This window comes from Entelurus aequoreus, linkage group LG10 (genome assembly GCF_033978785.1).
Source record: "Entelurus aequoreus isolate RoL-2023_Sb linkage group LG10, RoL_Eaeq_v1.1, whole genome shotgun sequence".
In the NCBI taxonomy this organism is placed as follows: Eukaryota; Metazoa; Chordata; class Actinopteri; order Syngnathiformes; family Syngnathidae; genus Entelurus; species Entelurus aequoreus.
In genome coordinates, this window is record NC_084740.1 from 34,831,267 (window position 1) to 34,858,978 (window position 27,712).

General features: G+C 41.2%; 1 protein-coding gene across 2 annotated transcripts in view; it reads right to left on the reverse strand.

The window, feature by feature from the left end:
• ccdc9 (coiled-coil domain containing 9) overlaps positions 1-27,435 on the reverse strand; it is a 60,894-nt gene extending 33,459 nt beyond the window's left edge. The window contains exons 1-9 of one of the 2 annotated variants that reach the window (XM_062060601.1): positions 27,299-27,435; positions 17,292-17,349; positions 16,922-17,026; positions 16,628-16,780; positions 4,196-4,504; positions 4,037-4,120; positions 1,172-1,336; positions 913-1,094; positions 767-828 (exon numbers count right to left, since the gene is read on the reverse strand). In XM_062060601.1, the coding sequence (XP_061916585.1) occupies positions 767-828; positions 913-1,094; positions 1,172-1,336; positions 4,037-4,120; positions 4,196-4,504; positions 16,628-16,780; positions 16,922-17,026; positions 17,292-17,294 (1,063 nt within the window). In that variant the 5' untranslated portion in view covers positions 17,295-17,349; positions 27,299-27,435. Of the gene's footprint in view, positions 1-766; positions 829-912; positions 1,095-1,171; positions 1,337-4,036; positions 4,121-4,195; positions 4,508-16,627; positions 16,781-16,921; positions 17,027-17,291; positions 17,350-27,298 lie in introns of both variants that reach the window. The other variant, XM_062060600.1, reaches the window with a different exon arrangement.
• Positions 27,436-27,712: the final 277 nt, after the last annotated feature.

Below are 27,712 nucleotides of genomic sequence, written 5' to 3' on the forward strand. Positions count from 1 at the left end.
CAGCCGATAGATTATCAAAAACCGTACTCATTACAGGAAAAAACTTAGTTTTTGGCAGGTATGGCACAGAGACGGATCGAAATTTTAACAAACATTGTAGGTCGGAAAAAAACTACGAAAAACAGAAAATATTTCTTTATATTTTTACAGGGATAAAAAAGACGGATTTCCGACTATAGACGTAAAAAATCACATGTCGGATTACTGCACTTTAGTTTCTACCTGGTGTTTCCGTACACCTGAATAAGGAACAGAAAAGGGTTGAAAAGAAAAGAGGGTAGCGTGGCTAAGGACTACGGTCCGTTTTAAAAACATCCAAAAAACTCCCATAATGTCGATGTGACTATTCCTGTTTCATCGATATAACTTTTTCGCTCTCTGTAGCACTCATCTTTACATTCTCTTCTCCCTCCATGCAGAGAATCAAAAGCTAGACAGGAAGATGGCATAACCAAAATTGGTATTGTTACTTGATTGGCTGTTAGCGTGTCCCTCCCATTCCTCAGTAATCACTTCCTGTTTTGCTAGGTTACCAAAGCGCGGGCGACTTTGTCCATGAACCTTGCTTTGTAACTTCCGGTTTCTTTGGACCACATCGAACATTTTATTAAACACATTTTTTATTGATATCGATGGCGATATATGTTGATATCGTTAAGACAGCCATAGTTAGTAAAAAAAAAAGAAGAAAAAAAAGTTGTAGTAGACTGTGTAGATTCGTGTCCCCATACTTTGGCTCTTGCGTTACCATGGCAACAACACTGACCTCTCCTGCCGCCCTGCTCTGCCATGACGCCCTCTGCCGCCATTTGTGCATCCTCCTTGAACCTGTCAATAAATTGTTAAGTTTCTCATCTTTTGAGCCCAAACATAAATGTCATACTAGTACGTGCCAGCAAGCCGCGTTCTTACATGCCCTCGGTCTTCTGTGCGTCCCACTCTCGTCTCCACTGGCCGGTGGCGTTGCGATGGCGAGCCAGACGCTCCTCGTCAATCTGCTCGCGCTCCTTCTTCCAGCGCAAGTACTCGGCTCGCTCGCGGCCCGTCATGGACATGGTCATGTCCGCGGAGCCTCTCGGGCCAGGCCGCCGACTCTGCAGAATCACAGCAGGGGAGAGTAAGCCTGCTGCGGCAGGAAGTCAAACATCCGCGTGCCGGCGATGTCACTTACGATCCATTCTTTCTCCATGTCAGCTCCGGTCTTCACGTTGTCAAAGTCCAGCCCACCCCAATTTCGCATGTGTCTCCTGCTGCCTTCCTTGCGGTCTGTGTCCTGAGTCGGGCCGGAACGCCGTGGGTCGTCCAGGAAGTTACGTATTGGCTTGTCTTCGTCCTGCTGAGGAATACAATAGAATAGAATATATCTTTATTGTCATTGTACAACAAAAGTGTATGCAAAACTAATTTAGTGCACATTCATAACAACACATAAAAACATAAGAACTTAGATTAATAGATAAAAATACATACAAATACCAAGCACACAGCTTACATGCACAGTCATTATTGTCTTGTGTTCAGCGACACTATTGCTCTCGGATAAAAAGTGTTCTTAAATCGGTTTGTCCGGCATTTTATTGTCCTGTATCTCCTGCCCGAGGGCAGCAGTTCAAAGAGTTTATGTCCAGGGTGAGATGGGTAGGCCTTTTTGAGGCACCTGGCACTGTACAGTTTATCTAGGGAGGGGAGAGAGCAGCCAGTGATCTTCATGGCACTTTTTATGACCCTCTGAAGTGCATTTCTCTCTGCCGCTGTGCAGCTGGCATACCATACACACGTGCAGTATGTCAGCACACTCTCTATTGAGCAGCGATAGAAGAACACAAGCAGTTTTTGTGACAGTTAGTTCTTTTGAGGAGTCTCAGAAAGTAAAGTCTCTCTTTGATGGTCACTGGGGTGTTCATACTCCACAACAGGTCTTCCTCGATCTGGATCCCCAGGAACCTGAAGTTAGAGACCCTTTCCACATAGTCCCCATTGATGTACAGTGGTTGGATGTTTACTGTTTTTTTCTTCCGGAAATCCATGATCAGCTCCTTCGTCTTAGTGGTGTTAACGACCAGGTTGTTTCCCTGCACCACCCAGTTATTGTAAACATACTTTCAAACTGTGGCCACTAGGGGGTCCTGAAACAACGACTTTGTCGGGCACTATGGGATTTTTTTATTTTTTTTTTAAACATAAAAGGAGAAGTGAAGTGCACTTTTGTTTTTAATTTTGCCTATCATTCACAATCCCTATGTAAGGCAAGAACACACAAGATTTTCTTTTTTCACACATTCTAATTTGTGATGTACGGAAAGTTCCAGGTGGCTAACAGCTAATCTACTGGGAGTCATCTATTGCGCCTGTACAGCTCTCTAAAAACACCTCTAAAAATCTGAGCAACACGTTTTAGAAGCTGAGTGATAAGCAGATCCAACTACAGTGACTACAAACTATGAACATTATAAAACAATCCCTTACTGTACCATGTCTGCTCTCATTGAGAGGTTTATATATTTCCTGTTTAAATGATCATCATATTCCTCCTCAGGTAAAAACAACTGCTGGGAGCAAACAAGTATTTTATCTTATCTTCTGGGTGTAAATTGAATGTCAAAATTGACCAACTTCTCAGTTTATGGCCTCCTAACCTCCTAATGTACAGGTGAAAGGCATGATTTATAATCTAGTATGAACTTTTACCAACTCAGAGGCGATGCAGCAGCAACAGCTAAGTATGTCAATAGCAGCATAAGTTACAGTACCTCAAGGTGATCAATGCAGTGTTACTAAAAGTAGTTACTCTGCATTAGCTCTTACAATAACAATGTCGCTAATACTTGGTTAATATGCAGGTCATGACATGTACATAAAGTATTGTTGGCAGTTTTTGGATTTTTTTAGAGAGCTTTATGAGCGCAATAGAGCCCTCCTATTATTTACATTGTAAGCCACCTCTCGTTAGCTTTTTTTTTTTTTAGCATTAGAATACACAAAAGAGAAAAACATGCCTACTTGTCCGACATTGGGATTGTGAATGATAGGCAAAATTCCAAGAACAGTGAAGTTGCTCTTTACAGAAGGCCAGATATGACAGGACACGCCCACATTTAAGGGTTGTTCCACCCAGAGTGGACATCTTGGATGTAGGCATGCAATGACAGACTTAAATCGAGGGGGACAATGCTGCACAACCAGAATCCGCTCAATTTTTTTCCACTTAGGCACATGGGAGAGCACAGCCCTAACTAACCACATACCCCCACCTTAAAAGCCGCTAACTTGCTAAAATGTCCAAATCTGCTACTAAGTTCTTTTGAGCGCATTTAAAAAGTTGTAGACAGCAGACAATAGGCCCTTTTCTACCAGAGGAACTTTTTCAGGATCTTTCCCATTTACCCGGGTAAATAAATCATATTGTTTATTTATTTATTTGACAGGGACAGTATAATTAAACATTGCTACCCATAGGTAACCAATGTCAATCAGAAATATCAATCAGCTAAAATGTGCAAACATGGATAAGTGTGAAGAGTGCTTTGCATTTTAATTACCGGTAAATTAATTCTGAAAGTATGTGTTGTGCGTGGACATTTTTTATACAATCCACAAAGTTCGGTGAGCAGGTTGTGTTACGTGTGACCATGTGTGTTGACTTTGTGTTAGTTTATTTGCAGCATGAGTGGGAAAGGTTGTTTGGAATGGTTTATACATCAAATTGCTGTGCTATGTACACTTCAAAGTGCAATTCATTCGACAAGATGGGGACAAACTTTCAGCAATTGTACTATCAGATATTTAAAATTAAGTCAGAGGCCCTCCGCAGTCCAGATTTCTTATTAAACTTGTGACGTCTTGCGGGGGGAAATTTAACACAGCTGCAGGCCATAGTATAAACACCCATGAACTAGAGGTTCCTGCAACTTGAAGTTCTTGAACTGTTGGTGGAAAAGGTCCTATTAGTGCCACCTACTGGGCAGAAGTCTGCCACACTATTTTGTCAGGAAGTAAACTAGCAAAGAAGTGAAACTAATCAAAAAACGTTTTGTACCCGTTGTCCTCTTTCGTACTCTGCTATTCTCTCCATTTCTTCATTCATCTTCTCAATGTTTTGTCGCCTCTTCTCCTCCCATTCCTGCTTGGAAAGACAACACTGTGTCAACTTCCTGTCAGTTGACACAAACTTTAAATATCAAACCTATTTGATCACCTTGGACTTCTTGTCCACGCCCCCTGGTGTGCCTGCCGAGTCTCCTCCTCTTCCTCTCCTTCCTCCTCGTCGCCCCGGTCCTCCTGTTTCAGCTGGCTCTCCGTCTCTGGGGGTCCACGGTTCCCGTTCTCTCCTCTCAGGGCGACCGCCGCCACCCCCTTTGGGCCCTCCTCCTCTCCCAACTCGGCCCGAGCCTGTCCTCCTGGGGGGACTGTGGTTGTCGCTCTGCCTTCTGTGCCCATCGCTCTCCTCGGACGCTTTCCGACCGCGGGGCGTGGGAGGCTTCCATCCGTCCACCACTCTGGTGTCCTGCTGGGAACAGGAAGTGGTGTCTTATTCAGAGCTCCATTAACATGGAACTCCATTGAGATTTCTGACGGGAATGTCAGCAGTGGTCACCACCCAAAAGGTTTTCATGAAGGCTTAGCGTTCTATTGTCTCATGAACGTTATAATAATAAACAATAAAACACATAACTGTTTACAACACTGGTTGTCCTATAAGGCCAGACTTCTGAAGTGTAGCTTCTGGTGAGCAGAACAGAACAGAACAGCGCACATAAAAAAGGAGACATAAAAGGATTATGGAGCGTGTCCTCCTGGACGTGTGTGGACTTTATGACATTATGCTGATCAAGCGAGTGCGTTGGCGCTGCTCTGGTTTCTTCCCAGGAAGGTCACTCCTTCAAGTGTTTACCTTTCAGTAGGCACGCTAGAACAAAGACTCATCTCTTGAGGATGCAAACAGCAAATCTTTGCTCAGTGACCTCCTAAACTTGATTGATTCTGCTGCTTACGTTCTTGTATAAGCATCACGAAGCAGCCTGTTTTAGGAAGCGCTTGAACCATAGATTAGACAAAGACGTACAAAATGTGTGTAAAAGATTTTGGTGTAAAACAACCCCACAACGATCACCTTCTTGGGTTCGACAAACTGTGTGTGTTATATTCCAAAGGAAATAATGACAAAAAAAAATACCGTAAATTCCAAAGTATAAGCCGCTATTTTCTTCCCTACGCTTTGTACTTATAAAGCGGTGCGGATAATTTATGGATTTTTCTTCGCTGACGGCCATAAAGCAAATAGTTTTCATTAAACACATGCAAAGACACTCAAATGGTGTGATATTGTTTGTGCTATGGTGCCATCGTTCGGACGGGTTTGCTGACAGCAGGTGCAGCTGGGTGAATGCCAACAAGTGTTTCCTGCTGTTTAAAGCTTTGAACCGGAAGTAGAAGTGCCGTTCTGTCTTCTAATCGTCCATAGCGTTTCTACTTGTATGGTTTCTTCATTCATCACTCCAAGCAACATATGTAAGTTTCACAATATCCATCCATCCATTTTCTACCGCTTATTCCCTTCGGAGTCGCGGGGGGCGCTGGAGCCTATCTCAGCTACAATCGGGCAGAAGGCGGGGTACACCCTGGACAAGTCGCCACCTCATCGCAGAAGTTTCACAATATAACTAAAACAATTCATACTCACTAAACCGTACCGTGTATGATATCTGTATGACTGTTTTCATGCATATTTGTAAGTTCTGCCGTAATGTAATGAAGCTAGCGTCATTAGCATTAGCTAATATGCTAACACATTTACGAGCGTCTGTGTTAGTGTTATTACCTTACAATGGCATTTTTTTGGTCTTGTTACAGTTTCACAAATTCCTCAATAAATTCACCAAAACGTCACCGTGGAGTTTTTGGGTTTGCTTAGCTGATTGGAGAACTACATTCCACAGCTAGTGGGTCCATGACGATGACTTCTACTTTGTTTGATCAGCCGTTTTACTGCTGTGTTACAGACAACATTTGGGAACAATTAAAAGGTATATAAATAAACATTTATAAACCCTTTCTGTGTAATAAACTAATTTCACAACGTATAGCTGCGGCTTATGGTCCGGTGCGGGTAATATATGGGGTGAAAATGTTTTTCTAAAATTCAGTGGGTACGGTTTATATCCCCATGTGCACAATAGTCCAGAAAATACGGTAATCCATTAAGAGATCAAACTGTGGTCGTCATACAGCTTTTAACTGTACAGGTAATATTTTAAATAGGGATGTCCCGATCAACATTTTTGGCTTCTGACCCCTATTCGATTTTGAGCCACCATCAAATAGTTTGACAAAAATGTATCACTGAAAATGTTGATACAGTTTATCTTAGTACATTTAGAATTTGTATGTATAGTTGAAAATATGATGTATTAATAAAACCATCTACGGTACGTAATATCATCAAAAGGTTCAGAGAACCTGGAGAAATCTCTGCACGTAAGCGATGATACGTAAGCGATGGACCTTCGATCCCTCAGGCGGTACTGCATCAAAAAGCGACATCAGTGTGTAAAGGATATCACCACATGGGCTCAGGAACACTTCAGAAAACCACTGTCAGTAACTACAGTTGGTCGCTACATCTGTAAGTGCAAGTTAAAACTCTACTATGCAAAGCGAAAGCCATTTATTAACAACACTCAAAAACGCTACCGGCTTCGCTGGGCCCGAGCTCATCTAAGATGGACTGATGCAAAGTGGACAAGTGTTCTGCGGTCCCCTCCAAGGTTTCTCACTGTAGCCCATTGGGTTGAGTTTTTCTTTGCCCTGATCTGAGCCGAGGATGTGGTTGTGGCTTGTACAACCCTTTGAGACACTCGTGATTTAGGGCTATATAAATAAACTTTCATTGATTGATTGATTGATTGATTGATTGATTCTGTGGTCTGACGAGTCCACATTTCAAAATGTTTTTGGAAACTGTGGACGTTGTGTCCCCCGGAACAAAGAGGAGAATAACCCTCCGGATTGTTATAGGCGCAAAGTTCCAAAGCCAGCATCTGTGATGGTATGGGGGTGTATTAAGCCCAAGGCATGGGTAACTTACACATCTGTGAAGGCACCATTAATGCTGAAAGGTACATACAGGTTTTGGAGCAATATATGTTGCCATCCAAGCAACGTTATCATGGACGCCCCTGCTTATTTCAGCAAGACAACGCCAAGCCACGTGTTACAAAAGCGTTGATTCGTAGTAAAGAGTGCGGGTACTAAACTGGCCTGCCTGTAGTACAGACCTGTCTCCCATTGAAAAAGGGTGGCGCAATATGAAGCCTAAAATACCACGACTGAGACCTCGGACTGTTGAACAACTTAAGCTGTACATCAAGCAAGAATGGGAAAGAATTCCAAATGAAAATCTTCAAAAACTTATCTCCTCAGTTCCCAAACATTTACTGAGTGTTGTTAAAAGGAAAGGCCATGAAACACAGTGGTAAAAATGCCCTTGTGCCCACTTTTTTGCAATGTGTTGCTGCCATTAAATTCTAAGTTAATGATTATTTGCAAAAAAAATAAGTTTCTCAGTTTGAACATTACCGTAATTATCTTGTCTTTGCAGTCTTTTCAATTGAATATAAGTTGAAAAGGATTTGCAAATCATTGTATTCTGTTTTTATTTACGAACAACAACGTGCCAACTTCACTGGTTTTGGGTGTTGTACTATACCAAGTATCGATAGTTTCAACATTTGGATCGATCACTCCTACTTTACATCGAAGCTTTAGCAGTTAAGTCCTTGTGTCGACATGCTTGGTTTGTGTGTGTATTTACCGGTAGTCATTCATTTTCCTCTAATCCTCCAGTGATAATATTTGGAAGAAACTTAAGTTTACTTTCCACCGTGTTTGGGAGGATTAGTATATTTGAAGCGACTTCACACTGTGGATAGACAATGGGTTGGTTGCAGCTTGCCCTCAAAAATTTGAGCCGGTGTGTTCTGGCAAAACACGCACTCTCCAGGAATTCATGCAACTCCTGCATGCGCGTAACAAGGAATACGGAAATGCAATTCAGGGTTTCCACTAAATTGCCAAGATACCTGTGGCAGTGGGGGCGTGGTCAGGGGCGGGGTTCTGGGCTTGGCCACCATGACGTCAGACTAATTTGCGATGATGTGATTTCGTTTAAAAAGGCTAAAAAAAAATTTATGCATACATTTAAAACCAATTGTGTTATTAATTAGTATTAACATTCATGTTTTAATCATTTTCTACGGAGCCCCTAAAGGGACATGGGAATTTTTTTTTTTTTAGACATGTATCTCGTGGCCACGAGAAAGTTTCTCGTGGCCACGAGAAACTTTTTATTAAAAAAAAAAAAAAAAAAAAAATGTTTTTTTTTTTTTTTTTTTTAATAAAAAGTTTCTCGTGGCCACGAGAAAGCATTGGATGCGTGCTGATGGTTTGGTGTGTGTTAAAATGGCAGTTTAGGAGTTAATATGGCTGTATTTCCAATTAGGACTTTCCCCCATGTGTGTTGTGGCAAAATGTGAATGCTTGATTAGTAGGTGTGAGACAAACACTTTATCTTCCTGGTTATTGTAACGCTACGTGTTTGACATTATTTAAGACTTTATCATGCCCGGGAAAGGACAGTTTTCCTCTTCTGTGGCTGTGGGGGGTGGGCGTGGCTTGCGGACCTGCAGTGAAGCGGAGTGTGTCAGTTAGTCCGATGTTGATGTGATCAAACTTCTTTCTTGCTTGGAAGATACACACACAATTGTAACTGTTATTTCTTCCTGCAAATAATAAATATGTACAACGTGTTTGGATGTATTCATTTATGTAAAATTGTCATTAAATGTAATATTGCCTGACAAAAAGTGATACGACGTACGTAATATTTTGATATTTACACATCGCATATTTACACACGCGCATCTGACTAGAATACCCTTATGTGCATTACATATATCAACATCAACTACCTACTGTACTGTTTACTTGTTGAAATACCCTTTTTAGAGCAAATATCTACCCACATAATTTATATGTGTATATATATATTATATAAATATATATATGTATATGTGTATATATATATATATATATATATATATATATATATATATATATATATATATATATATATATATATAGTATATACACGCACACACACACATATACATGTATACTGTATAGGAAGAAACACACATACATATATACAGTATACATATATACACACAAACACTAAATTTGACAAACAAAATAACTACTATTTTTAAGAACAAGTTACAGTAATATATAATATACATATACACTACCGTTCAAAAGTTTGGGGTCACCCAAACAATTTTGTAGAATAGCCTTCATTTCTAAGAACAAGAATAGACTGTCGAGTTTCAGATGAAAGTTCTCTTTTTCTGGCCATTTTGAGCGTTTAATTGACCTCACAAATGTGATGCTCCAGAAACTCAATCTGCTCAAAGGAAGGTCAGTTTTGTAGCTTCTGTAACGAGCTAAACTGTTTTCAGATGTGTGAACATGATTGCACAAGGGTTTTCTAATCATCAATTAGCCTTCTGAGCCAATGAGCAAACACATTGTACCATTAGAACACTGGAGTGATAGTTGCTGGAAATGGGCCTCTATACACCTATGTAGATATTGCACCAAAAACCAGACATTTGCAGCTAGAATAGTCATTTACCACATTAGCAATGTATAGAGTGTATTTCTTTAAAGTTAAGACTAGTTGAAAGTTGTCTTCATTGAAAAGTACAGTGCTTTTCCTTCAAAAATAAGGACATTTCAATGTGACCCCAAACCTTTAAACGGTAGAGTATATATATACATGCTTATACATAATATGTATGTATATATATATATATATATATAGGTATGTGGGCTTGTATTAAGCCTCAGGGAGTTGAACGCCCCTGCCTTACATAGTTCCGGGTCACCCTTGGGCAAGGTGTAGCACCCGAATGCCCCCCCCATCAGGGTTACGATACCCCCCATGAACTATACTAAAAGAGGATGCGTTACCCGGCCCGGAGGAAGCCCGGGGCCCTCCTCCGGAGCTAGGCCCGGAGGTAGGGCTCGTCAGCGAGCGCCTGGTGGCCGGGCTTGCCACGGAGCCCGGCCGGGCACAGCCCGAAGAAGCTACGTGGACACACCATCTTCTCTGCCACGTGGGCCCACCACCCGCGGTCGGAACCAGTGGGGTCGGGTGCGCTGCCAAGTGGATGGCGGTGAAAGTGGAGGCTCCGGACGGACCAATTCGGGGCAGCAGAGGCTGACTTTCGGGACGTGGAACGTCTCTACGCTGGTGGGGAAGGAGCCTGAGCTGGTGCGAGAGGTGGAGCGCTACCGGTTGGATCTGGTGGGGCTTACCTCTACGCATAGCAAGGGCTCTGAAACCACACTCCTGGACAAGGGATGGACCTTGTTCACTTCTGGAGTTGCTCAGGGTGTGAGGGCACAGGCGGGTGTGGGGATACTCACGAGTCCCCGGCTGAGTGCCTGTACGTTGGAGTTCACCCCAGTGGACAAGAGGGTCGCCTCCCTTCGCCTTAGGGTTGGAGGGGGGAAAACTCTGACTGTTGTTTGTGCATACGCACCAAACAGGAGTTCAGAGTATTCAGCCTTCTTGGATACCTTGCATGGGGTCCTGTATGGGGCGCCGGTAGGGGATTCCATAGTCTTGCTGGGGGACTTCAACGCGCACGTGGGCAATGACAGTGATACTTGGACTGGCGTGATTGGGAGGAACGGTCTCCCTGATCTGAACCTGAGTGGTGGATTGTTACTGGACTTCTGTGCTAGTCACGGACTTGCGATAACAAACACCATGTTCAAGCATAAGGATGCTCATAGGTGTACCTGGTACCAGAGCACCCTAGGCCAAAGATCAATGATCGATTTTGTAATCGTATCAGCTGATCTGAGGCCGTATGTTTTGGACATTCGGGTGAAGAGAGGGGCTGAACTGTCAACTGATCACCATCTGGTGGTGAGTTGGGTTAGATGGCGGGGGAAACCTCTGGACAGACCTGGCAAACCCAAGCGTGTAGTGCGGGTGAACTGGGAACGTTTGGAGGAGTCCTCTGTCCGGAAGGACTTCAACTCCCACCTCCGGCGGGACTTCTCTGCCATCCCTGTGGAGGTTGGGGACATTGAACAGGAATGGGCAATGTTCAAAGCCTCTATTGCTAAAGCTGCAGATGCGAGCTGTGGCCAGAAGGTCTTAGGTGCCTCAAGGGGTGGTAACCCTCGAACACCCTGGTGGACAGTGGTGGTCAGGGAAGCCGTCCGACTGAAGAAGGAGTCCTACCGGGGTATGTTATCCCAGGGGACTCCGGAGGCAGTTGCAAGGTACCGACGGGCCCGAAGGGCAGCGGCCGTGGCTGTGGACGAGGCTAAGCAGAGGGTGTGGGAGCAGTTCGGGGAATCCATGGAGAAGGACTATCGGGCGGCACCAAAGCTGTTCTGGAAGACCATACGGCACCTCAGGAGGGGGAAGCAGGGAACCATCCAAGCTGTGTACGGCAAGGATGGGACTTTGCTGACTTCAAGTGAGGAAGTCGTGGGGCGTTGGAAAGAGCACTTTGAGGAACTACTGAACCCAACTACATCAGACACACCCTCCCTGATAGGAGCAGGGCCTGAGGATGATGGGGGATCGACGTCGATCTCTCGGAGTGAAGTCACTGAGGTAGTTAGACAACTCCACGGTGGCAAAGCTCCGGGGGTTGACGAGATCCGTCCAGAAATGCTGAAGGCTCTGGGTGTTGATGGGCTGTCTTGGTTGATACGCCTTTTCAACATTGCGTGGAAGTCTGGGACAGTGCCGAGGGAGTGGCAGACTGGGGTGGTGGTTCCCCTTTTCAAAAAGGGGGACCAGAGGGTGTGTGCTAATTACAGGGGTATCACACTACTCAGCCTCCCTGGGAAAGTTTACGCCAAGGTACTGGAAAGGAGGGTCCGGCCGATAGTCGAACCTCAGATTCAAGAGGAGCAATGTGGATTCCGTCCTGGTCGTGGAACAACTGACCAACTCTTTACGCTTGCGGGAATCCTGGAGAGGGCCTGGGAGTATGCCTATCCAGTCTACATGTGTTTTGTGGATTTGGAGAAGGCGTATGACCGCGTCCCTCGGGAGATCTTGTGGGAGGTGCTGAGGGAGTACGGAGTGAGGGGAACCCTGCTGAGGGCCATCCAATCTCTGTACAACCAAAGCGAGAGTTGTGTCCGGGTGCTTGGATGTAAGTCGGATCCGTTTCCAGTGGGGGTTGGTCTCCGCCAGGGCTGCGCTCTGTCACCTATCCTGTTTGTGATTTTCATGGACAGGATTTCTAGGCGGAGTCGTGGCCATGGCGGAGAGGGTATACGTCTCGGGGGGCTAAAGGTTGCATCACTGCTGTTTGCAGATGATGTGGTCCTGATGGCACCTTCGGTTCGTGACCTTCAGCTCTCACTGGATCGGTTCGCAGCCGAGTGTTCAGCGGCTGGAATGAGGATCAGCATCTCCAAATCTGAGGCCATGGTTCTCAGCAGGAAACCGATGGTTTGTACAGTCCGGGTAGGGGACAGGACTCTGTCCCAGGTGGAGGAGTTTAAGTATCTCGGGGTCTTGTTCACGAGTGAGGGAAAGATGGAGAAGGAAATCAGCCGGAGAATCGGAGCAGCTGGGGCAGTATTGCAGTCTCTCTGCCGCACTGTTGTGACGAAACGGGAGCTGAGCCAGAAGGCAAAGCTCTCGGTCTACCGAGCTATCTACATTCCTACTCTCACCTATGGTCATGAAGTGTGGGTAATGACCGAAAGAATAAGATCGCGGCTACAAGCGGCCGAAATGAGTTTCCTCAGAAGGGTGGCTGGCATCTCCCTTAGAGATAGGGTGAGAAGTGCAGTCACCCGAGAGAGACTCGGAGTAGAGCCGCTGCTCCTTCGCTTGGAAAGGAGCCAGCTTAGGTGGTTCGGGCATCTCGTGCGGATGCCTCACGAGCGTCTCCCTAGGGAGGTCCTCGTTGCACGTCCCACTGGGAGGAGGCCCCGCGGCAGGCCAAGGACCAGATGGGGGGATTACATCTCCTCTCTGGCCTGGGAACGCTTCGGAATTCCCCAGGAGGAAGTCGCAAATGTTGCTCTGGAGAGGGAAGTCTGGGGGTCTTTGCTGGAGCTGCTGTCCCCGCGACCCGATTCCGGATAAGCGGTTGAAGATGGATGGATGGATGGATGGATATATATATATATATATATATATATATATATAGATACACATACATATATATATATATATATATATATATATCTATATATATATAGATATATATATATAGATATATATATATATATATACACAAGTCTATTCTTGTTCTTAGAAATGAAGGCTATTCTACAAAATTGTTTGGGTGACCCCAAACTTTTGAACGGTAGTGTATATGTATATTATATATTACTGTAACTTGTTCTTAAAAATAGTAGTTATTTTGTTTGTCAAATTTAGTGTTTGTGTGTATATATGTATACTGTATATATGTATGTGTGTTTCTTCCTATACAGTATACATGTATATGTGTGTGTGTGCGTGTATATACTATATATATATATATACATATATATATATATATATATATATATATATATATATATATATATATATATATATATATATATATATATATATATATATATATATATATATATATATATATATATATATACACATATACATATATAATATATATACACATATACATATATAATATATATACACATAAATTATGTGGGTAGATATTTGCTCTAAAAAGGGTATTTCAACAAGTAAACAGTACAGTAGGTAGTTGATGTTGATATATGTAATGCACATAAGGGTATTCTAGTCAGATGCGCGTGTGTAAATATGCGATGTGTAAATATCAAAATATCACGTACGTCGTATCACTTTTTGTCAGGCAATATTACATTTAATGACAATTTTACATAAATGAATACATCCAAACACGTTGTACATATTTATTATTTGCAGGAAGAAATAACAGTTACAATTGTGTGTGTATCTTCCAAGCAAGAAAGAAGTTTGATCACATCAACATCGGACTAACTGACACACTCCGCTTCACTGCAGGTCCGCAAGCCACGCCCACCCCCCACAGCCACAGAAGAGGAAAACTGTCCTTTCCCGGGCATGATAAAGTCTTAAATAATGTCAAACACGTAGCGTTACAATAACCAGGAAGATAAAGTGTTTGTCTCACACCTACTAATCAAGCATTCACATTTTGCCACAACACACATGGGGGAAAGTCCTAATTGGAAATACAGCCATATTAACTCCTAAACTGCCATTTTAACACACACCAAACCATCAGCACGCATCCAATGCTTTCTCGTGGCCACGAGAAAGTTTCTCGTGGCCACGAGAAACTTTCTCGTGCGCACGAGAAAGTTTCTCGTGGCCACGAGAAACTTTTTATAAAAAAAAATTTTTTTTTTTTTTTTTAATAAAAAGTTTCTCGTGGCCACAAGATACTTTCTCGTGGCCACGAGATACATGTCTAAAAAAAAAAAAAATTCCCATGTCCCTTTAGGGGCTCCGTAATTTTCTCATATTTTCAATTGTTGCTGCTTATTGTACAATGTACTTTGTTAAGATTTTTTAAGGGCATAAAGACTTTAAATTACTTTTTATTGAAAACAACCAACAACAAATGTAGCATCTACTTCTAGTGTTATTATTAAATGTATTTGTGTTTAGAGACTCTTTACTTTTGTCCCTCTGACAAAAGAAGCCAGCTGCAGCGAGCATGATGTCACACTTGCTTCGCTCTGTTGCTCCAGTTGGACTTTCTCTCCTTGAAAGCCATTAATGTCCACTTAATAGTTGCACATTTTGCAGATGGCTGTCCGCGGGTATATCTGGGATATATTAAAGTTGCGTCCACATCGCAGACATGCTGACAACGCTCCAAACAATGGCGTGCGTTTTGTTTACATCCAGTTTCAGCAGCGCGGTTTTCAGCAATCAGTCTTTTTCCGGTGGCTGAGTTTTCAGTACATCACTTGTCAATAGTGTGCAAATAATAGGCTATATACAGGGTGATTCAAAAAAGAATACACCAAAATTATCACTCGTTGTACATAACTTTGAGTATTTATTTCATGCTTTACAAATGCTCAATATGGCCACCACCGGCAACACAAACAACATTAAGACGATATGAGAATTCCTCCCAAACGTGCCCTAGGATGTCACGATCCACAGTGTTGATTGCTGCTGTTATTCGATCTTTCATGTCATCGTGGTCTTCCAGAACTGTTTCCTTTACACAAGCAGCAGGGTCATATTAAACTGTTCAACCCACCGTCGAATTCTCTCAAAATTGGGTGGATCAATGCCCAGTTCTGTTCTAAAAGCACATTGCATCGTGACAATGGCATTTGTTTTCGCAAACTTAAGCACACAAAACGCCTTCTGTTGTGTCGCCATTTTGAGGGTAAATAAACAAGTGGTCTTCCTACATTTGAACGGCGCCGAAAGGATTACATGACCACAACGGTGAAATTGTAACAATAAAACTTGGATAACTCCTATATCAAATGACCATTGATTCAGTCTATTACAGTGCTTTCGAACTGAATAAATGCATGATGATTTTGGCGTATTCTTTTTGAATCACCCAGTATATCAATTCATACTGTAACGACCAGCTGGTGTTAATGTTTAATGTTTCGTGTGGCTTGGATTTGATCTCAGTTTTCCCAGGTTTGCAAACATACCGTTTGTGCCTGAAAGATGATTGGCAGACAATGAGGAAGTGTTGTTGTGTGTCCAGGGAAACGCGGACTCGCAAAGACAAAAGTGTTTGCACGGGAGGTAAAACCTGTTGGATTTGTGCTGTTTGTTATCATAAGATTGGTAATAGTACTTAAAAATTGCATCACACTTTGTGTGATTTCTTTTGAGAGCTACAATATATTATATTACTTTCATTTGTTTTCAAGTTAAAAAAACAAACTTATTTTCAAGGTGTGGTGGTAATGAAAAAGCAGTGGCAGCGCGCCACATTCGATTACACTAAGGGAAAACCCTGTAATGGTTGTCTCCCTGAGAGTGCATCCCTTTTGAGGGACGCAGTCACGTGAATACAATCTTTAGCCATGTGAATATTGGGACACAACTGCGGTAAAGATAGGCTGGGCTACCATTATCATACAAAAATGACTTTTGAATGATGCTTTAACAGCAATATGCGTCAACAGAGTCTGTTAATGAGCACCAAACGTGAGAAAAACTATCATTTCCCTCACTTATTTGCTCCACTTTTGAGTGAGAAGGCACTCACGCGCTCGCTTGGGGCTTTTAATGATCTTTTGAGGGGACAACCTTCCACACGGACATGATACCGCCGCTGACCCCACCCCTAGCTAGATTAACTATATATGGCCATCATTTTGTACAAAAGCAGGCTTCGCTACACATCCTAGAACCCAACAATCCGTCAGTCCGCTACAGACCTGGGAGCTGTAAGTTATAGCAAGATTTTGCCATTAAAACGGGAGTGTAATGTTAGGGCTGTCGCTCACGTAGCTATGCTAGTGAGCGCTAACGTTTGCCCCCCCCCCTCCGCTAGTTCCAACTTACCCCTATTGACGCCTTGGAGAGGTCGTCTGCGAGTGTGAAGTTGTCTTTCTCAGGCTTCCTGCGTTCCCACTCTGGCTCGTGAGGGCGGGGCTTGCGAGGCGTTGTCACGGCGATGCCCTCCTGCTCGGCCCTTTTCTTGTCCTCTTCTACTTCCTGTTGGCGTTGAGACCACGCTGAGCTCAAAGTGCACATAAATGCTGTCCGTGCACATAAATGCTATCTAATCAATAAAGTAAGCTTTGACAATAAAACTGTATTTTGTTTCGATGATCAGGTGCGACAGATCTAACATACCTGATAGCGCTTGACCAGAGCTTCGTTCTTCTTCCTCAGGGCTTCAATTCTTTTGTCCAGTTCTGCATCCTTCTCCTCCTTGGTCTTAAAGTCCACTGCTGAAGACTGAAACACACAAAACAGAAGAAGAAATCAGTAAGAATTAAGAAGAGGTAAAAAAACTAACAAAAAAACATGTCAGTACTCAAACATCATCGTTTGGCTACTTAACAGTCAGGCTGTAATAGAGCACCCTCTAGTGGACTAGCAAAGGAAATAGCATACTAGTACAGAACTCTGAAATCAAGTTGTTGGGGAAAATGAGCTAATATTCCAAAATACTTCTGGTTTCTTCTACATGCTCCAAGATTACGGTCCCTGTCTCACTCACCATGGCCGCCTCTAGCTTGTCGTCATACACAGGTGGACAGGACCACACTGAAGCTGCACTGTGAAAGACAAAACAGGCTATCAGTTTCTTCATGAAGGATGGACAATTTTCATAGCTCCTTGTGCCTAATAATTTATTTTCAAGTAAAAATAATCACTGAAATAACCTGCTTAAATAAAAATGTACGGTTGTTAAATAATTACCTCAATGTGTCATTAATTATGACAAAATGTATACATACATATTTTATTAAATGTTTATTAATTTATTTTATGTATTATTATATAACCATTGAATTATTGATTTCATGATTTATTGCACGATTCAATTAATTATTTCACCATTTTATTACTTTTCTTCATGAAATTATGATCAAAGTCGGTGGATGGATCCTAACACCTGATTGGTTACTTGGTAGATATCTTGGTCTGAAAGTGCAAAAATAACTTCAGTTAATTCCTCTATTAATACTGGAGTCAGCAGGTCTTGCTTCCAAATACACCGCAAGGTCTACAATATTTAACGCCAACTTCTAGTCACGTCCGTTGTGTCCTTGGGCAAGACACTTCACCCTTGCTCCTGATGGCTGCTGGTTAGCGCCTTGCATGGCAGCTCCCGCCATCAGTGTGTGAATGTGTGTGTGAATGGGTGAATGTGGAAATACTGTCAAAGCGCTTTGAGTACCTTGAAGGTAGAAAAGCGCTATACAAGTATAACCCATTTATCATTTATTTAACTCCCGAAAAAGTAAATATATATACAGTGTATGAATCCTCCTGAGCCGCCATGTTTTGAAAGACTTTGAAATCACTGGACTAGAGTTGTGTTCACCTCGCCCACTGATTATGATGGGTGACTTGGCAGATGAAATAAATTAATGAAGCGCTGATGAACTAATTAAATAAATAATTTCAATAATTCAATTGTGAATTAATAATTTCAATGATGAAATAAATAAATGATTAAATAAATGTACTTTGACATCAAATAACTTACACATCTATTTATTAATTAGATACAATACGTTTGTATGTAATTCAAATTGTAATGAATTAATTACATATTTAAGCAATTATTAAAATATTTATTTATATAATTTTGTCCCATTTGATCCTACATAGCTGTGTAGTCTATAACCCGCATGGTGTCTGAGTGTCTACCTCAGTCTGGAGATACAGGTTGGAACCTCCACGCTATTTCTTAAAATTCAAAGTATATATACCTGTATATAGATACATATACATATATACATGCAGGGTTTCCCCTTAATGTAATTGAATGTGGCACGCTGCCACAGCATTTCTATTACCACCACACCTTAAAAACAAGGGGGTTTCTTTTACTTGAAAACAAATTAAAGCAATATGATATATTGTAGCCCCCAGAAGAAATCACACAAAGTCTGACGCTATTTTTAACTTTCATCTCTTGAATCCGCGCTTCCCCGGACACACAACAACACTTCCTCATTCTCCGCCAATCACCTTTGCGGCACGGACGGTCTGTCTGCAAACTAACATGAAACCCAAACCACACAAACATTAACATTAGCTGGACGTTACAGTATAAATTGATATATATATAGCCTATTATTTGCGCACTATTGACAAGTGAGGTACCGAAAACTTAACCACAGAAAAAAACACTGATTACCGAAAACCGCACCACCGAAATTGGATGTAATAAAAATGCACACCATTGTGACTGTCTCGAGTAGAGGTGGGGGAAATAATCGATTTTTAGATGCATCGCAATTCGGACATGGACGATTATAGAATTCATCAGTAAACGTCAATAATCTATTTATTTATTGTGAATAAAAGTAATGCAGACAGTTGTAAAATTTGGCTGACTGCAGCGAGCCAACTTATAGAGAGATCTGACCAGATCCTTTATTATATTTATTATAGGGCACTTATGGTCTAGTTTTGCACACATTTCCATTCATTAAAAAAATGTGGGGATTAATTTAACTATTTATTACAAATTAATTGATTTTTGTTAAAGTTGCAAGTGATAAACGCTTATTTAGTGAAACGAAAAGAAATGTAAAACCGCATCAATATACATAAATTAAAGATGCAGCAATAATCGATTTTTAATCAAATCGAAGCTCCTCAATCGTAATCGTAATCGTAATCAAATCATGCGGAGCCCAAAGATAGCCACCTCTAGTGTCGAGCGTTGTCAGCAACGTGGACGTAATTCTTTATATATGTGCAAATATTAAGAGGACAATGGGGGCTTTGACGAAGAGAAAGTCCAACTCGAGCAACAGCGCGAGGCAAGTGTGATGTCATGCTTGCTCGCTCTTTAGACAGCAACATCGAGGGACAGAAGTAAAGAGTCTCGAAACACGAGTACATTTTATAGTAACACCAGAAGAAGATGCTACATTTGTTTTTCATTTTCAAAAGTCATTAAATGTTTATTAACACTTGTAAAAATCTCAACAAAGTACAATGTGCAAAAAAGAGCAACAATTGAAAATATGGCAAACGATTAAAAAAAATATACGTTAATACTAATTCATAATATATTTTTTTAATGCATGTATACATTTTGAGTCTTTTTTGAAGACAATCATATCATAGCAAATTGACGTCATGGTGACCGTGCCGAAAACCGCGCCCATAACTACACCCTCACCGCTACAGGTATCTTGGCAGTTTAGGGGAAACCCTGACCTATACATATGCACATACATATATATTTTCATATACTACATATAGCTTAAAGGCCTACTGAAACCCACTACTACCGACCACGCAGTCTGATAGTTTATATATCAATGATGAAATCTTAACATTATAACACATGCCAATACGGCCGGGTTAACTTATAAAGTGACATTTTAAATTTGCCGCTAAACTTCCGGTTCGAAACGCCTCTGAGGATGACGTATGCGCGTGACGTAGACCGGCGAACACGGGTATGCCTTCCACATTGAAGCCAATACGAAAAAGCTCTGTTTTCATTTCATAATTCCACAGTATTCTGGACATCTGTGTTCGTGAATCTGTTTCAATCATGTTCATTGCATTATGAAGAAGGAAGCTGAGCAAGCAAAGAAGAAAGTTGTCGGTGCGAAATGGACGTATTTTTCGAACGTAGTCAGCCACAACAGTACACAGCCGGCGCTTCTTTGTTTACATTCCCGAAAGATGCAGTCAAGATGGAAGAACTCGGATAACAGAGACTCTAACCAGGAGGACATTTGACTTGGATACACAGACGCCTGTAGAGAACTGGGACAACACAGACTCTTACCAGGATTACTTTGATTTGGATGACAAAGACGCAGACGTGCTACTGTGAGTATGCAGCTTTGGCTTTTTTTTTGCGTATGTACGTAACTTTTTTAAAATATATAAGCTTTATGAACCTTGGGTTAGGTGAACGGTCTTTTGGGCTGAGTGATTGTGTGTGTTGATCATGTGTTTGAATTGTATTGGCGTGTTCTATGGAGCTAGGAGGTAGCAGAGGAGCTAGGAGCTAGCATAACACGTATCGTACCGTACGTGCGCGTCACGTACGTAACTTTTTAAAAATATATAAGCTTTATGAACCTTGGGTTAGGTGAACGGTCTTTTGGGCTGAGTGATTGTGTGTGTTGATCAGGTGTTTGAATTGTATTGGCGTGTTCTACGGAGCTAGGAGCTAGCAGAGGAGCTAGGAGCTAGCAAAACAAACACGCAGGTGTTATTATGCAGGATTAATTTGTGGCATATTAAATATAAGCCTGGTTGTGTTGTGGCTAATAGAGTATATATATGTCTTGTGTTTATTTACTGTTGTAGTCATTCCCAGCTGAATATCAGGTACCGTGAGTATGCAGCCTTGGCTGCTAAACATTCGATAACTTGACCGTATGTGCGCGTCACGTACGTAACTTTTTAAAAATATATAAGCTTTATGAACCTTGGGTTAGGTAAACGGTCTTTTGGGCTGAGTGATTGTGTGTGTTGATCAGGTGTTTGAATTGTATTGGCGTGTTCTATGGAGCTAGGAGCTAGCAGAGGAGCTAGGAGCTAGCATAACAAACACGCAGGTGTATTTATGCAGGATTAATTTGTGGCATATTAAATATAAGCCTGGTTGTGTTGTGGCTAATAGAGTATATATATGTCTTGTGTTTATTTACTGTTGTAGTCATTCCCAGCTGAATATCAGGTCACCCCCGGCTCTCACAGCATCTTCCCTATCTGAATAGCTTCAACTCCCCACTAGTCCTTCACTTGCACTTTACTCATCCACAAATCTTTCATCCTCGCTCAAATTAATGGGGAAATTGTCGCTTTCTCGGTCCGAATCTCTCTCACTTCATGCGGCCATCATTGTAAACAATAGGGAACTTTGCGTATATGTTCAACTGACTACGTCACGCTACTTCCGGTAGGTGCAAGCCTTTTTTTTATCAGATACCAAAAGTTGCAATCTTTATCGTCGTTGTTCTATACTAAATCCTTTCAGCAAAAATATGGCAATATCGCGAAATGATCAAGTATGACACATAGAATAGATCTGCTATCCCCGTTTAAATAAAAAAAATTCATTTCAGTAGGCCTTTAATATTTGTGCACTATTTACTAGTGATGCGCCGAAAATTTGGCAGCCGAAAAAAAAAGACTGATCACCGAAACCGGATGTTGCGATGACGTAAGCAACATGCACGCTATTGTCTGGAGCGTGGTCAGCATGTCTGCGATGTGGACGTACTTTTATATATCCCAGATGTAGACCACGGACAGTGATCTACAAAAGGTGCAAATATTAAGGACAGTTAAGCTTTCAAGGAGAGAAAGTCCAACTGGAGCAGCTGCGCGAAGCAAGTGTGGCATCAGGCTCGCTGCAGCTCTCGCTGCTCGTCGCATACAGTTAAAATAACACCGGAAAGAGATGCTAGATTTATTGCTAATTATTTTAAAAAAGAAAAAGTCACTAAAAGGATTAGAGAAGTCTCTAGAAAATTCTCAACACAGTACATTATACAATAATTATACAATTAAGAAATAGAGCAAAACGATATAAGAAATATATATATCAATTAGGGCTGCAACTAACAACTAATTTGATAATCGAATAATCTGTCTATTACTTCGATTAATAATCGGATAAAAGAGACAAACTACATTTCTATCCTTTCCAGTATTTTATTGGAAAAAAAACAGCATACTGGCACCATACTTATTTTGATTATTGTTTCTCAGCTGTTTGTAAATGTTGCAGTTTATAAATAAAGGTTTATTTAAAAATAAATAAAAATAAATAAATTAAATCAATAAAAGTAGCTTCTGCACATGCGCATAGCATAGATCCAACGAATCGATGACTAAATTAATCGCCAACTATTTTTATAATCGATTTTAATCGATTAGTTGTTGCAGCCCTAATATCAATACTAATAACAGATTTGTTCTTTTATTTAATATCTGCATTTTTGCAAATTATGCAAATTGAATGATGTCATGATGACCACACCCCCACCGCCATAGGTATGTTAGCAATCTGTGTGGAGTTTGCAGTTAATCAATCCATTTGACACGTCATTTGACATAATGGGTTCCCCTATGTAAAGCGCTTTGAGTCACTAGAGAAAAAGCGCTATATAAATATAATGCACTTCACCAGATAAATATACTCCACTTTTCTTTTCTTTTTTTAAAATAATATGGAAATTTATCAGAGCTGTTTATTTTAAGGACAAATGTAGTTAATCATAGAACTGGCACCCAAAGTTACTAAACACAATTATTGATTTTTTAATCGAATAACCGTTTCGAGAATCAATCCTGAATCGAATCGTTACCCCGAAGAATCAATTTGTGCCCAAAGATTCATAACAGTGGAAGCATTTAAAGGCCTACTGAAATGAATTTTTTTTATTTAAACGGGGATAGCAGATCTATTCTATGTGTCATACTTGATCATTTCGCGATATTGCCATATTTTTGCTGAAAGGATTTAGTATAGAACAACGACGATAAAGATTGCAACTTTTGGTATCTGATAAAAAAAAGGCTTGCACCTACCGGAAGTAGCGTGACGTAGTCAGTTGAACATATACGCAAAGTTCCCTATTGTTTACAATGATGGCCGCATGAAGTGAGAGAGATTCGGACCGAGAAAGCGACAATTTCCCCATTAATTTGAGCGAGGATGAAAGATTTGTGGATGAGTAAAGTGCAAGTGAAGGACTAGTGGGGAGTTGAAGCTATTCAGATAGGGAAGATGCTGTGAGAGCCGGGGGTGACCTGATATTCAGCTGGGAATGACTACAACAGTAAATAAACACAAGACATATATATACTCTATTAGCCACAACACAACCAGGCTTATATTTAATATGCCACAAATTAATCCTGCATAAAAACACCTGCGTGTTTGTTATGCTAGCTCCTAGCTCCTCTGCTAGCTCCTAGCTCCATAGAACACGCCAATACAATTCAAACACCTGATCAACACACACAATCACTCAGCCCAAAAGACCGTTTACCTAACCCAAGGTTCATAAAGCTTATATATTTTTAAAAAGTTACGTACGTGACGCGCACATACGGTCAAGTTATCGAATGTTTAGCAGCCAAGGCTGCATACTCACGGTACCTGATATTCAGCTGGGAATGACTACAACAGTAAATAAACACAAGACATATATATACTCTATTAGCCACAACACAACCAGGCTTATATTTAATATGCCACAAATTAATCCTGCATAATAACACCTGCGTGTTTGTTATGCTAGCTCCTAGCTCCTCTGCTAGCTCCTAGCTCCATAGAACACGCCAATACAATTCAAACACCCGATCAACACACACAATCACTCAGCCCAAAAGACCGTTCACCTAACCCAAGGTTCATAAAGCTTATATATTTTTAAAAAGTTACGTACGTGACGCGCACTTACGGTACGGTACGTGTTATGCTAGCTCCTAGCTCCTCTGCTAGCTCCTAGCTCCATAGAACACGCCAATACAATTCAAACACATGATCAACACACACAATCACTCAGCCCAAAAGACCGTTCACCTAACCCAAGGTTCATAAAGCTTATATATTTTAAAAAAGTTACGTACATACGCAAAAAAAAGCCAAAGCTGCATACTCACAGTAGCACGTCTGCGTCTTTGTCATCCAAATCAAAGTAATCCTGGTAAGAGTCTGTGTTGTCCCAGTTCTCTACAGGCGTCTGTGTATCCAAATCAAAAGTCCTCCTGGTTAGAGTCTCTGTTATCCGAGTTCTTCCATCTTGACTGCATCTTTCGGGAATGTAAACAAAGAAGCGCCGGCTGTGTACTGTTGTGGCTGACTACGTTCGAAAAATACGTCCATTTCGCACCGACAACTTTCTTCTTTGCTTGCTTGGCTTCCTTCTCCATAATGCAATGAACATGATTGAAACAGATTCACGAACACAGATGTCCAGAATACTGTGGAATTATGAAATGAAAACAGAGCTTTTTCATATTGGCTTCAATGTGGAAGGCATACCCGTGTTCGTCGGGCTACGTCACGCGCATACGTCATCCTCAGAGGCGTTTCGAACCGGAAGTTTAGCGGCAAATTTAAAATGTCACTTTATAAGTTAACCCGGCCGTATTGGCATGTGTTATAATGTTAAGATTTCATCATTGATATATAAACTATCAGACTGCGTGGTCGGTAGTAGTGGGTTTCAGTAGGCCTTTAAGTCCCATCTTAAAACTCATTTGTATACTCTAGCCCAGGGGTCACCAACGCGGTGCCCGCGGGCACCAGGTAGCCCGTAAGGACTAGATGAGTAGCCCGCTGGCCTGTTCTAAAAATAGCTCAAATAGCAGCACTTACCAGTGAGCTGCCTCTATTATTTAAATTGTATGTATTTACTAGCAAGCTGGTCTCGCTTTGCCCGACATTTTTAATTCTATAGAGACAAAACTCAAATAGAATTTGAAAATCCAAGAAAATATTTTAAAGACTTGGTCTTCACTTGTTTAAATAAATTCATTAATTTTTTTACTTTGCTTCTTATAACTTTCAGAAAGACAATTTTAGAGAAAAAATACAACCTTAAAAATGATTTTAGGATTTTTAAACACATATACCTTTTAAATTCCTTCCTCTTCTTTCCTGACAATTTAAATCAATGTTCAAGTAAATTTATTTTTGTAATTGTAAAGAATAATAAATACAGTTTAATTTAATTCTTCATTTTAGCTTCTGTTTTTGTGACGAAGAATATTTGTGAAATATTTCTTCAAACTTATTATGATTAAAATTCAAAAAAAATATTCTGGCAAATCTACAAAATCTGTAGAATCAAATTTAAATCTTATTTCAAAGTCTTTTGAATTTCTTTTAAAAAATTTTGTTCTGGAAAATCTAGAAGAAATAATGATTTGTCTTTATTAGAAATATAGCTTGGTCCATCCATCCATCTTCTACCGCTTATTTCCTTTGGGGTCGCGGGGGCGCTGGAGCCTATCTCAGCTACAATCGGGCGGAAGGCGGCGTACACCCTGGACAAGTCGCCACCTCATCGCTTGGTCCAATTTGTTATATATTCTAACAAAGTGTAGATTGGATTTTAACCTATTTGAAACATGTCATCAAAATTCTAAAATTAATCTTAATCAGGAAAAATTACTAATGATGTTCCATAAAATATTTTTTTTATTTTTTCAAAAAGATTCGAATTAGCTAGTTTTTCTTTTCTTTTTTTCGGTTGAATTTTGAATTTTAAAGAGTCGAAATTGAAGATAAACTATGTTTCAAAATTTAATAGTCATTTTTTTCGTGTTTTCTCCTCTTTTAAACCGTTCAATTAAGTGTAAATATCATTAATTATTAATAATAACAGAGTTAAAGGTAAATTGAGCAAATTGGCTATTTCTGGAAATTTATTTAAGTGTGTATCAAACTGGTAGCCCTTTGCATTAATCAGTACCCAAGAAGTAGCTCTTGGTTTCAAAAAGATTGGTGACCCCTGCTCTAGCCTTTAAATAGACCCCCTTTTTAGACCAGTTGATCTGCCATTTATTTTATTTTATCCTCTGACCCCCTCTCCCTTGTGGAGGGGGGGGGCACAGGATGAAGTGCTGGCTGTCCAGAGTCGGGACCCGGGGTGGACCGCTCGCCTGTGCATCGGTTGGGGACATCTCTGCGCTGCTGACCCGTCTCCGCTCGGGATGGCCTCCTGCTGGCCCCACTAAGGACTGGACTCTCACTATTATGTTAGATCCACTATGGACTGGACTTTCCCAATATTATGCTAGACCCACTCGACGTCCATTGCATCCGGTCTCCCCTAAAGGGGGGGGGGGGGTCACCCACATCTGCGGTCCTCTCCAAGGTTTCTCATAGTCATTCACATTGACATCCCACTGGGTTGTGAGTTTTTCCTTGCCCTTATGTGGGCTCTGAACCGAGGATGTTGTTGTGGCTTGTGCAGCCCTTTGAGACACTTGTGATTTAGGGCTATATAAATAAACATTGATTGATTGATAACCCTAATAAATTATATTGATCATTGTCTGTTGCAGAATAATTTTATATATTTTAATGCTTAGGTAGACCTAAGGCATGCTGACATGTTATAGTCACGTTATTCGTTCGGTAAGTACATTAAGAGGTGAAGCCACTCTGGCACATGAGGGCTCAAAATAAGCTCATCTCAGGTGAGGTAAACAGACAGGTGCGCGCATGCGTGGAACAAAACACGACTGAGTAAATCCTATCTTGAACTAGTCGTGTAAGCTTATCGCTGCTGCTGCTTGTTTGTCAGGACTGAGACAAACCTACAGATACAGACTTATATTGGATAAATAGTTTAACACAAAGAACCTTCCCGCGCTCCTCTATACGCTTCCGTTGATTAGTGACTCAACGTAACGTAACGTAAGCACGGCTAGCCATGACACAACGCGGTGCTGGCGCGAAACAAACCGTCGCTACGGACGACGTGCCAATTTAAAACAAGCGACGTTAACGTCCACGCCACCTTAAGTCTCGCTTTCAAAAATTACCTCGTCTCGGGTGTGCTCAGAGAGTTTGTTCGTGGAGCTATTTGCCAGCCTCACTGCGTCCTCATTATTTGGCTTCCGGTTTGCAGACACTCACTTCCTGCCAAAATATGATCCATTCGTGGTGGGTTTAAAGTGACAGTAGCACTTCCGCTTCAGGTAGCGTCCTAGAAATAATGTACAATGACGTATACTGTATTATCCCTATTATTTTTCGAATTGATTAATAGAGTCTTTATTAGTCAACAGAAGTAGACGTTGAAGCTTTTTAAAGCAGTGTTTTTCAACCACTGTGCCGCGGCACACAGGTGTGCCGTGAGAGATTATGTAATTTCACCTATTTGGGTTAAAAATATTTTATGCAAACCATTAATTACAATCTGCAAATAAAGTGCCGTTGTTGAGTGTCGGTGCTGT